Genomic DNA, 13,571 nt, shown 5'->3' on the forward strand with positions numbered 1-13,571 from the left:
CAACACCCACACAAAATGCTGGAGGAACTCGGCAGGCCGGGCAGCATCCATGGAAAGGAGTCAACAGTCTGCCCGGCCTGCCGACGTCCTCCAGCATGTGGTGCGTGTTGCATTCCCAGCATCTCGTGTGTGTCGCTTTGGATTTATTCCCAGCATCTGCAGGCGGACACGTTGAGTGAACTCCGGCGGGTCGTGGGGGGGGGGGGGGGGGGGAGGAAGGAGTCTCGTTGACCCCGGGACGGAGGGGGCGGGGCCTCGCGTGAGTGACAGCCCTGCCCGGGGGCGGGGCCTCGCGTGAGTGACAGCCCTGTCCGGGGGCGGGGCCTCGCCTGAGTGACAGCCCTGTCCGGGGCGGGGCCTCGCCTGAGTGACAGCCCTGTCCGGGGCGGGGCCTCGCGTGAGTGACAGCCTGCCCGGGGGCGGGGCCTCGCGTGAGTGACAGCGCTGCCAGGGGACGGGCGGTCACGTGGGCACACCGAGGCGGCCCGGGGGGAGGGGGAGGGGGTGGTTTGTATGGTCCTCGCGGAGCGGCGCGACGGCGGGAGAACGGTCGAGGCTTTCAGTCTGAACAGAGTCAGCCCCGAGGAGCAGTGGGACGCGGCCGAGATGGAGGCAGACGCCACCGAGCAGCTGAAAGTGCGCCGAATCGAAGAGAAAGGTAGAAGGGCTGCGGGGAGGGAGATAGATGGATGGAGAGCTCGGTGCCCCGGGCTGCCGAGGGGGTGGAGGCTGTGGTCGCGGCCGCTGCCTGTTTGTCCGCAGTTCCGAGCTCGGGGATTGCGGCCGGTCGGCCGATCGATCGATCGGACCTGTTGACAGCGGCGCCGACTGCAGCTCTTCACTCTCTACCAACCCACCCCTCCGTCCTGCACCCTTCTTTTGCCCCCCTCCCTGTCCCTATCCTCTGCCTCCCCTTCCTCTGATTCTTCCCGACCCTCTGCCCCCTTCGGCCCTGTCCCGATCCCTTACTTCCCCTGGAGCCTCCCCCATTCCTCTTCATCTTCCCCTCCTCTCCCATCCCCTGCCTCCGTCCTCTCCCCCACCCCAGTGTCCAAACCCCGATGCTCTGCCTCTGCCCTATGTGCCCTACCCTCTGCTACTATCCCTCTTTGCCTCCCCCACCGCCAGTTGTTCCTCTCACCTAAACGTACAGATCACCCCCACCACCACCTTCCCCGTCGCAACCTTGGGATCTGTTTCTGACTTTGTTCAAGATGAGGGGCATTTCGATCAGTTCAGGGCATTATGTCACCTCTCTGCCAATCTCTAGTACCTACCACTTCCCTTTCAAGTTTCCTTTCCCGAAGTAATATAAAAACAGGGAAGTTGTGGCTGACTCCTCTGGGTACTTCAGAGGGCATATAGCGGGCTTATCTAACATATTACTGAAATTTTATCATGATTTTAATAGGGGAAAGATATATCTGGTAGTATGTCTAACCACCCCTTGTTGCAGTTCTGGAAACAGAATTCCTGTTTGCAGAAATTGGTTATCTACTGTCCAACAAATTGATATGATGGTGCTAATATAATTTCATGAGATGATATAGTGGTTGTTGAGGAAACATTAACACAATCTGATCACTAATCCTTTTTTTGGGAGGGATTTATCACTAATCCTGAATTTTATTTTGTCTATAAAATTGAGCAGCTGCATCTCATTCCCACAATATTAGTTAGATGCAGAGTGTTTGTTATCCTAATAACTTCTCCTCTGCTTCAGATTTGGAACCCATTTTGTTATCATTTATTTGTTAACAGGATGTGGCATCCATAATTGCCACTGGACTAACAAGGCAGGGAAGATCAGTCTGATCTACAGCAGTCACAGCAACTGGAATAGGATGTCAGATTTCCTTACCGGAAGTAGAGTGGATGGGTTTTTCCATCAGCCATTACCAAAACTAATGACAGGAATTTATATTCCCCCAACTATCACAGTGGAATTCAAGCTGGTCTATAGTCTAGATCTGGGATAGCAGGGGAATTGGGGGTTATGGGGAAAAGGCAGGTAGATGGAGATGAGTCCATGGCTAGATCAGCCATGATCTTATTGAATGGTAGAGAAGGCTCAACGGGCCAGATGGCCTAATCCTGCTCCTATTTCTTATGCTCTTTTATTTCATGTGGTTTCCAATACATTGGTTCCCGTAACTCCTGGGGTTGGAGACCTGACTCTATGTGTGTGTGTGTGTGTGTATTTGCGTGCGTGGGGGAGTGGAAAAGGGGCTTATTTTGCTGTTGTGCTTGATGTTCCTTAAGGTTGTTACAGCCAGATATGGTTAATGGGAATAAGCTCCCACTGTCAAGTAAATGCTGCCAGTGGTGTGCGTCTCAAACTAAGTCTGGCTCCTGGCCTTCACATTTGGCTGAGATACTAAGGCCAACGGAACTGTTTCTACCGGCAGGAGAAGGGGCAAAGGCAGGTTACTGGTGCCCTGAAACCAGTCACTTTGGGCAGAGAGGGCTCATCTGCCGTGGTTGGCAGCTCAACTAGGAGAAGAGAAAGTCTGATCTCAAACCTCTGCTGCCTTGTGACTATACCCACTCATGGGGAAGGCTTTGGGAGTAAACCCCGAGGAAAAAATCTAGAGTTGGAGTCGCTAAAGCAGTCCTACATTGAGTTCAGTGCTGACTGACAACCCCTGCAACACAGCTGGTGCCAAACTGTATCGGTCTCTGCTATTCCTTAATCACCTGTGTGGGGTGGGAGGGAAGAGCCTGCAGTATGGGCAACAGCTTGCTTTCCATATTGTACTGATCTGCCTTGCGTGGGCAGTGAGGACACAACATCCATGGTTGACCCTGATCATCGGATGGCTTACATTTGTTGTTGTTGCGTGGCTGCGTGTTGCTCTATTGGCACTGGACCCAGCACACCCTGTTGGTTGTGAATCAAATAGTTCATTTCACAATATGTTTCGATATACATGTGATGAATCTTATCTAGTCTAATACACTTAGGCCACTGTAATAAGTTGGCACCTTTCAAAGGGGAATTGTACAAATACCGATCTAAGAAAAATAGTCGTATGTGTGGGCAAACTGAATTCTTGCTTGAAGGAGCCAGTGCAGATTTGATGGGCTGAATGGGCTCCTGCTGTGGAAGATTATTGTGTGGTTTTGGTAGCAGGCTTGTGAAGTATCTTGGGATGTTTATCTCTGTTAAAAGTAAAAAGGAATTGTTGATTGTTCCCTGGATGGTCAGCAGGGGAGGATATTCCCACTATCCTCACTTGGTGACATTTAAAAAGGTTCTAGCGACACAATAGACTGTAGGTGCTGAAAAGCTGGAATAACACACAGAATGCTGGAGGAAATCAGTAGGTCAGGCAGCATCTGTGGAGGAAAAGGAACAGTCAATGTTTCAAGCCTCATCAGGGCTAGAGTTTTGTGTAAGATTCTGACAGTAGGTTTTCTCTGTGGTTCTTTTTGGAGAGGTGTTATTAAGATTATGCATTTGGGCTGCTGTAACATACCAGTTTTCCCAGAGTTTTGAAAGCAGTAATGAAAAATAGTACTAGGGCTAGTTATTATTTAGCACCTTTGTGTAAGTGCTAGTGACTGAAAGGGGTTTAATCTTGTCTATGCCAAGACTTGTACCTGCTTTAGACATAGTATTGTTGAATTTGGTTGTGAAGTTCTTTCCAATGAAACAGTCTGCTGGAGGAACCCAGTGTGTCGAGCAGCATCTATAGGAGGAAAGAAATTGTCAACATCTTGGCTCGAAATCCTACACCAGGACTTGATAGTAAAGGGTTTCAGCCTAAAATGTCAGCAATTTCTTCCCTCCCGTGGATGCTGCTCAGCCCTCTGTGTTTGTCAGCACGTTGTTGCACCATATTTCAACATCTGCAGTCTCTTGTGTCTCCTTTCAGTGAAATGTCATGTGACTAGCAGGCAGGCCGAGATCAACCAGCACATCATCAGAAGGGTACTTCTGTGGAGTTGATGAAATTGGTATAGGGTGTAATTGACAGGATAGGAAAAGGAAAAAAAATCCTATTTGTATAGTGTAGGTATGTATGTAGGTAAAATAAAAAAAATTGATTTGTGTAAATGGTGCTTGATGGTCAACACAGGGTCAGTGGGCCAAAGGGTGTGTGATTCTCACTGTTTCTCTAATTCATTACCTTGGTATCCATGCTGTAGAACTAATCTCACTTGAGCCAGTACTTCAGTATATGATGCATTTCTTGTTAGTCCCTCACCTCTTAATCATTCACAGCCACAGGTACTTGGCAAAGTGTGGTGCAATTTCAAATGTTTAAAAAGGCAAAATCTATATTTGTATCCTTGTGTGTAAAGATTTAGATCCCATGAAACTTCTTTCTCTGCCTATTTTACACCCGCTGTGTCTTACTGAATCCTAGTGATGGCACTGGTGAATTCATTTTGAAAATCCTAAAGAAATGAACTTCTGTTTTCCCTTTTTCATTATGCCTTTACAAGTGTTCCTCCTTGTGAACCTGTTGACTGCCTTGGTAATCAGCCACCATCTGTTAAACCACTCTTGAAATGTCCTTTATAAAGTATCCATGTAACGTTATCAGTATTTGAAATTCATTGAAACCTGGTCACTGGGAGCCCCAGATAGTCTGACTACTGCTGTTGCAATAACCTGTCCTATCATTCTTTTACCTTTTTGCTTAGACCTTCATAGTGATCCATTCATTGTGGTTTTTCCCCAATAATTAATGCATTTGCTGAGGTTAGGCTAGACTAGAGAAAAGTGAATGATGAGAGGTTCTTACAGTAGAATAACTTTTTAGATTTTTGCTTATGAGGGTGGGGTTCTGAAACTAAGGAGTGTAGAATTAGATCAGTAGTAAAGTAGTTAACAGCTGGTGGTGTAGTGGCATCAGCGCTGGACTTCGAGGCGACTGGTCCCATATTTGAATCTGGCCAGCTCCTTGCACGCTCTCCTTGCTGGGTTGAGAGTCGAGCTAGCAACTTGGTCTCATTAAATTGGAAAAAAAACACAACAAAATTGCTACCCGATGTGCCACAAGGCACAGAGAGGAATTACAAGTTATGAAGTAATAAAGTTTAGGTTTTTTCCCAGATTTAAAGATCTGTAAAGATTAACTTTATTTGTCAGTTGCACATTGAAACATACAGTGAAATTCATTTGCATCAAGTCAGTGAGGATTGTGCTGAGTTGGCTGATACAAGAAGCAATTGTGAGATCAGTTTAGGCAGCCTTTTCAAATGGAAGCTAGGTTAATACAAGGGAAGATGAGGCACATTATTCGTAAAAGGTTCAGGGTTAGATGCTCTAGGAGACACTAGGAGAGATGAAGACATGGGTCAGTATTCCCATGCTGCCAATTCTATGTAACAAAGCTTGAATTGTTTAAACATCTTAAACAGGTGCACAGGAAAGTTTTGGGAATGATCAAAAGGCTAATGGAGAGCTGGACCAGAATAAAGCAGATTTACATTGTATTACAGTTAGAGAAAGTCTTGTTAATACTGCAAGTAGATCCTGCACCACACTTTGGAAGGATATACTGACTTTTGGGGCATGCATTGCGGATCTGCCAGACTACATGGATAGTTAAATAATTGGAAGTGCTTGTCCACACTTTTGTTTAATCCCAATAAATTTAAAATGTCAAGGGGGGGGAGGATTTGGTTTAGATTTGTTGTCCTTTTTTTTGTGTCTTTTGAGTTGTGTTTTTAATTTGATATTCCCTTTATATGAGGTTAAAAATTAATACCTTGGAAAGTCTTTGCATGTAAGGCCAAAAGTTGACATTCTCGGATAGGAACTAAAACCATTGTCTTCAATGCCTTAAGTAGCTTTGGTTTTGACACTCTCCTTACTCACCCTTTAATAAACACTGCACTATATGTGTTCTTGATATTTGATTCCTTTTCCATGCCTGATACATCGCCAGAGTCAGTTCTTTCCATTCTTGTCATAATGTTTTGATAGGTTTCCTCCACAATGTAACCACCTCCATTTCTTAATTTCCAGCTCCATATCTTGCTTTGCATACTTTCTGTGATGTTAATGTCCTTAGCTTTGCTATTTTGGGCATGGTTTGTGGAATCCTTCCCCCTAAATTTTCTAACTGCAGTTTTCTGACTCTTATTTAACTTGTAATCTCGGCTATAACTCTAATATCTGCCCTTTTGCGGTTTGGTCCTTGATTCTGCTACCCTAGTAATAAAACATCTCATTGCCACTTTTCTTCTGTGTCCTCAGAAAAATTCTTCTGTTTTTGTCCATTCTCTTTTTCTTAACCCATAAATCAAAAAGCACGAGGTGTCTATTATGCCATTCATGGTTCAGCAGTGTTGCTTGCTTAGTTAGGTCGAGCATTCAAGCCCTACATCCTACAGAGTAGAGATGAAGGAGAACAATACAGTGGATGGTGTTCTTGTTTAGCCAAGACATTAAATTAAAGCCCTGTCTTTACTTATTTATTTGCTTTTCAGCCTGAAGGTACCGTTGACAAGGCTTGCACTTACTGCCCATCCCTAGTTGTCTATGAGTTGGTAGTGATCTATTCTGTACAAATGTAAATAGAAATTCTGTGATACTAATTTGAAGAGCAGGGAAATTATCTTTGTGCACAACATGTTAAAATGTCATTGAACATCACATGATCACATAATTTTATTGATTGTGCATTTCCAGCATTCAAACAGTAACTAAACTTCAAAAATACTGCTTTTGCCATTAAAGCATTTTGGCACATCCCAAGTCTGAGAAAGGTTTTGTACAAATGCAAGACTTCTTACATATTTACAGGACTCTAAAGGAGGCTATAATTGATGGAAGCTAAGAGGGTTGGATTTCTCCAGTGCCATATCTGCGATGCAGTTCAAAAATCTTTGGAGTAAATTAAAGGGGACATTCAAAGTAAATTATGTCTCCTTATACGATACTGAGATTCATTTCCTTGTGGACATTCACAGTTAAGAAGAATCAATGAAAATCTGCACACAAACAATCAATGTACAAAAGAACAAATTGTGCAAGCACAAGAAAGAAATAAACAAAAGAATTCATTTCAAAATAATTCAATAAATATAATTCTGTACATGAGAAAACTGCAGATGCTAGGAGTCTCTCCCAATGCATTTGCCTTGTCCATTTGTCCCTCCCCACTGATCTCCCTCCAGGTGTTTATCCTTACAAATGAAACAAGTGCTACACCTGTCTCTACACCAGTGGTCCCCAACCTCCGGGCCACGGACCGATACCGATCCGCAAAGCATGCAGGGGTGCAGTGGTAGCCGGGACGCACCCAGCACATCTTTAAGAAAAAAGCTGAAATAAACAAGCTAACTAATGAGGTGTTGCTTGGGTGCTGGGTGCATCCCGGCTACAGCTGCACCCCTGCATGCTTCGCGGATCGGTATCGGTCCGCGGCCTGGAGGTTGGGGACCACTGCCCTACACCTCCTCCTTCACTACCATTCAGGGCCCCAAACAGTCCTTCCAGGTGAGGTGACGCTTCACCCGTGAGTCTGTTGGGGTCATCGGTTGTATCTTTTTTCCCCAATGTGGCCTCCATTGGTGAGACCTGATATAGATGGAAAGACCGCTTTGCCAAGCACCTATGTTCCATCTGCCAGAAAAAGCGGGATCTCCAGGGGGCTATCCATTTCAATTCTACACCCTATTCTCATTCCCACACATCAGTCCTTGGCCTCCTCTGCTGCGATGAAACCACACTTAGGTTGGAGGAGCAACGACTTGTGTTCTGTCCGATGGCATGAACATCGATTTCTCGAACTCTCGGTAATTGTCCCCAACTCATCTCCTTTGCAATTCCCCATTCCCATTTCCCTCTCACCTTCTCCTTATCTGCCCATCACCTCCTTCTGGTGCTCCTCCCCCTTTCTCCCATGGTCTTTTACCATCTCCTATCAGATTCACCTTTCTCCAGCCCTTTATCTTTTTCACCAATCAATTTCCCAGCTCTCTACTTCACACTGCCCCCTCTCCCAATCTCACTTATCACCTTGTACTTCTTCTGCTCCTCCCCAACTTCTTACTCTGATTTTTCATCTTTTTTCCGGTCTTGATGAAGGACTTCGACCTGAAATGTCGACTGTTTACTCTTTTCCATCGATGTTGCTTGACCTGCTGACTTCCTCCAGCATTTTCTGTGTGTTGCTTAAATAATTCTGTGTTCATTTATTGTTAAACATTAAGGAAATTTCTATAATAGGTTTATATCATTATATACATTTGAGGTTTGTAAACAGGTATGGCATAAAAGCCTTTTCTCTGATTTTTTTTTTATACACTGGAATTTCACTGAGGAGCAGTGGCAAATTGTAATTCTTTTTGCACTCTCCGTATCAATTGAAAAACTCCAATTTAATTGTAGTTTATTTCAGAGAATAATTTATAATTGCTTTAGTGGCCATGATTGTAGGAGATTGAGGTGATAAATTAAAATATAACTCATTTGAATGAATTTGTTTCTCACTTTTTCAAATAAAGTAGATTATGTTTAATTGGGCCATCAGTTAATCAAGAGAGCTGCTTATAAGGGACAACTCTTGAGACAACTAATTGAGAAAATAGCTGAAATTCCCTTCATTATGTCACTTGATTAGGACAGAAGCGTATTGCTGAAGTTTCTAACTTGGCCTCAGTCGCTGCTAGACACTATGCAGCACTTAGAGCAAATAGTTTTTATGTAGTGAGTTGCATGTGCTTGTCTTCAAAGAAGTGATTTTTGTCACTGATAGTTATCAAAAAATAAGCAGTAAGGTAATTCAGAACTGTTTTGCTCACTGAGGTTTCAATCATTCAGGCTTGGAAAAAAAATGGCTGGGGGTGAAAATGAAACAATTTAACTACTTCAACAAGTTAGGAACTATGAAGGTATCAGCAATCATCTTGAATATTACAATGAAAATGAAGATTTAGAGGATGTATTCATCAAAAACATTATTTGAAGGCAGTCCATTATTTGCACTGGGTGTCTGCCCTGATTTTGTTCATTTACAGTCAAAACAACATTGCATGAATTCCTCCATCTATTAGGAACTAATACACAGTTTTATAGCACTGTAGTGTTCTAATTTGTTCTGTATTTCATTTATATACATTTGTTTCTCAGTTTGTCTTTTTGTAATACTTTTTAACTATTTCCATGAAACTTCAGTTAATTAGACAGCCAGTTAATTTGGCCAAAATTACCTGATCTTGATGTGTACCAGTCAACCGGAATCAACTGTATATTGAATGTGTGAGTGTTAACCTTTCAAATCCCTCCATGGGCTTGCCTTTCCCTCTCTTTAACTTTCATCAGCCTACAACCCCCAGCATTTATGTTTATTGAATTCAAACCTCTTATTAATATAATTAATATAGAAACATAGAAAATAGGTGCAGGAGTAGGCCATTCGGCTCTTCGAGCCTGCACTGCCATTCAGTATGATCATGGCTGATCATCCAACTCAGAACCCTGCACCTGCTTTCTCTCCATACCCCCCGATCCCTTTAGCCACAAGGGCCATATCGAACTTACAAGGACCATATCTAACTAATATCTCATTCTTACTAATTAATCTTTGCCAATGTTGTCTTCTGTTTCAAAAGGAGTACCTCTGGAGTTCCCCCATCAATACTATTCATCTTTATATCTCAGAATCAGGTTTATTATCACTGCCATGTGACATGAAATTTGTTAACTTAGCAGCAGCAATTCAATGCAATGCATAATCTAGCAGAAAAACAAAATAATAATAATAATAAATAAAACAAAAGTAATAATAAACAAACAAATCAATTGCATATTTTGACTAGATTTTTAAAAGTGCAAAAACAGAAATACTGTATAAACGTTAAAAAAAAGTGATTTAGTGTCCAAAGGTCCAATGTCCATTTGAGAATTGGATGGCAGAGGGGAAGTAGGTGTTCCTGAATCGCTGAGTGTGTGCCCTCAGGCTTCTGTACCTCCTACCTGATGGTAACAGTGAGGAAAGTGCATGCCCTGAGTGCTGGAGGTCCTTACTAATGGACGCTACCTTTATAGACAATAGACAATAGTTGCAGAAGTAGACCATTCGGCCCTTTGAGCCTGCACCGCCATTTTGAGATCATGGCTGATCAATTACTATCAATACCCTGTTCCTGCCTTGTCCCCATATCCCTTGATTCCCCTATCCATAAGATACCTATCTAGCTCCTTCTTGAAAGCATCCAGAGAATTGGCCTCCACTACCTTCCGAGGCAGTGCATTCCAGACCCCCACAACTCTCTTGGAGAAGAAGTTTTTCCTTAACTCTGTCCTAAATGACCTACCCCTTATTCTCAAACCATGCCCTCTGGTACTGGACTCTCCCAGCATCTGGAACATATTTCCTGCCTCTATCTTGTCCAATCCTTTAATAATCTTATATGTTTCAATCAGATCCCCTCTCATTCTCCTTAATTCCAGCGTGTACAAGCCCAGTCTCTCTAACCTTTCTGCGTAAGACAGTCCAGACATCCCAGGAATTAACCTCGTGAATCTACGCTGCACTTCCTCTACAGCCAGGATGTCCTTCCTTAACCCTGGAGACCAAAACTGTACACAATACTCCAGGTGTGGTCTCACCAGGGCTCTGTACAAATGCAAGAGGATTTCCTTGCTCTTGTACTCAATTCCCGTTGTAACATTTCATTAGCCTTCTTCACTGCCTGCTGCACTTGCTCATTCACCTTCAGTGACTGATGAACAAGGACTCTGAGATCTCTTTGTATTTCTCCCTTACCCAACTCTACACCGTTCAGATAATAATCTGCCTTCCTGTTCTTACTCCCAAAGTGGATAACCTCACACTTATTCACATTAAATGCCATCTGCCAAGTATCTGCCCACTCACCCAGCCTATCCAAGTCACCCTGAATTCTCCTAACATCCTCATCACATGTCACACTGCCACCCAGCTTAGTATCATCAGTAAATTTGCTGATGTTATTTTTTATGCCTTCATCCAAATCGTTAACGTAAATGGTAAACAGCTGTGGTCCCAATACCGAGCCCTGTGGCACCCCACTAGTCACCACCTGTCATTCTGAGAAACACCCATTCACCGCTACCCTTTGCTTCCTATCTGCCAACCAGTTTTCTATCCATGTCAATGCCTTTCCCCCGATGCCCTGAGCTTTGATTTTACCCACCAATCTTCTATGTGGGACCTTATCAAATGCCTTCTGAAAATCGAGGTACACTACATCCACTGGATATCCCCCATCTAACTTCCTGGTTACATCCTCGAAAAACTCCAACAGATTAGTCAAGCATGATTTACCCTTGGTAAATCCATGCTGGCTCAGCCCAATCCTATCACTGCTATCTAGATAAGCCACTATTTCATCTTTAATAATGGACTCTAGCATCCCACCACCGATGTCAGGCTGACAGGTCGATAGTTCTCTGTTTTCTCCCTCCCTCCTTTCTTAAAAAGTGGGATAACATTAGCCATTCTCCAATCCTCAGGAACTGATCCTGAATCTAAGGAACATTGGAAAACGATTACCAATGCATCCCCAATTTCCAGGGCCACCTCCTTTAGTATCCTGGACCATCTGGACCTGGGGATTTGTCAACCTTCAGTCCCATCAGTCTTCTCAACACCGTTTCCTTCCGAATGTCAATCTGTTTCATTTCCTCTGTTATCCTATGTCCTTGGCCCATCCATACATCTGGGAGATTGCTTGTGTCTTCCTTAGTGAAAACAGATCTAAAGTACTCATTAAATTCTTCTGCCATTTCTCTGTTTCCCATAATAATTTCACCCAATTCATTCTTCAAGGGCCCAACAATGTTCTTAACTATCTTCTTTCTCTTCACATACCTAAAAAAGCTTTTGCTATCTTCCTTTATATTCCTGGCTAGCTTGCGTTCGTACCTCATTTTTTCTCCCCATATTGTCTTTTTAGTTAAGCTCTGTTGTTCCTTAGAAACTTCCCAATCATCTGTCCTCCCATTCACCTTAGCTCTATCATATTTCCTTTTTTTTAATGCTGTGCCATCTCTGACTTCCTTTGTCAACTACTGTGGCCTCTTTCCCCCCTTTGAATCCTTCCTTCTCTGGGGGATGAACTGATTTTGCACCTTGTACATTATTCCCAAGAATACCTGCCAGTGCTGTTCCACTGTCTTTTCTGCTAGGCTATCCGTCCAGTCAACTTTGGCCAGCTCCTCCCTCATGGCTCCATAGTTTCCCCTGTTCATCTGTAACACTGACACCTCCGAGCTGCCCTTATCCTTCTCAAATTGCAGATAAAAGCTTATAATATTGTGATCACTACCTCCTAATGGCTCCTTTACTGCGAGATCGCTTATCAAATCCTGTTCATTACATAACACTAAATCCAGAATAGTCGTGTCCCTGGTCGGCTCTCGTACAAGCTGTTCCAAGAATGCATCCCGAAGGCACTCTACAAACTCCCTATCCTGTGGTCCAGCACCAACCTGATTCTCCCAGTTCACCTGCATGTTGAAATCCCCCATAACTACTTGCGACATTACCTTTGCCACATGCCAATGTTAACTCCCTATTCAACTGGCACCCAATATCCATGCTGCTGTTTGGTGGCCTGTAGACAACTCCCATTTGGGTCCTTTTGCCCTTACTGTTCCTCAGTTCTATCCACACAGATTCTACTTCTCCTGACCCTATGTTCCCCCTTGCAAAGGACTGAATCTCATTCCTCACCAACAGGGCCACCCCACCCCCTCTGCCCATATTTCTGTCCCTACGATAGCACGTATACCCTTGTACATTCATTTCCCAGGTCTGATCTCCCTGCAGCCATGTCTCCGTTATCCCAACAACCTCATAGTTATCCATTCGCACCTGGGCTTCAAGCTCATCTGCCTTATTTCTGACACTTTGTGCATTCAGATATAGAATTTTTAACCCATTTCTCCTCTCTCTGTTTGAATCACTGCCTATTGTGCTTAACCCAGCTCCCTGAACTGCCATCGGTCTATACGCCCCTAGAATTTTGTTGACCTTCCTAAATTTACTTATTCTTTCAACACATCTAACTCCATGTTCCGTCAGACCATCCCTCTGTACATGAGTCTTCCTTATCACTTGTTCCGCCCCACCTTCCTCTACTATACACTTAATATTCCGGAACCGTGTAGTCCGCACCTGTCCTTTATTCTTCCTCTCGCTATCCTTCCTCACATTCTGGATCCCCGCCCCCTGCAAATTTAGTTTAACCCCCCCCCAAAGAAGCACTAGCAAACTTCCCTGCAAGAATGTTAGTACCTTCGGAACAGATCCCACCTTCCCTGGAACAAAGCCCAATTATCTAGAAATTTGAAGCCCTCCCTCCTGCACTATCCTCTCAGCCATGTATTAATCTTTATAATCCTTCTGTTCCTTGCCTCACTCGCACGTGGCACAGGTAGCAATCCTGAGATTGTTACCCTGGAGGTCCTGCTCTTCAGCTTCGCACCTAACTCCCTGAACTCCCTACGCAGGACCCCCTCACTCATCCTACCCACATCATTGGTCCCTACATGGACCACAACATCTGGATTCTTGCCCTCCCTCTTGAGAATAACCTGCACCTGATCTGAGATGTCTCGG

General features: G+C 44.0%; 1 protein-coding gene across 1 annotated transcript in view; it reads left to right on the forward strand.

Moving 5' to 3' along the window:
• The first annotated feature begins 474 nt into the window (after positions 1 to 474).
• The window catches only part of stom (stomatin), a 64,458-nt gene continuing 51,361 nt past the window's right edge, over positions 475 to 13,571 (forward strand). The window contains exon 1 of the mRNA XM_059993805.1: positions 475 to 658. Coding sequence (XP_059849788.1) covers positions 514 to 658 — 145 coding nt within the window. The 5' untranslated portion in view covers positions 475 to 513. The remainder of the gene's footprint in view (positions 659 to 13,571) is intronic.

This window comes from Hypanus sabinus, chromosome 18, assembly GCF_030144855.1.
Source record: "Hypanus sabinus isolate sHypSab1 chromosome 18, sHypSab1.hap1, whole genome shotgun sequence".
In the NCBI taxonomy this organism is placed as follows: domain Eukaryota; kingdom Metazoa; phylum Chordata; class Chondrichthyes; order Myliobatiformes; family Dasyatidae; genus Hypanus; species Hypanus sabinus.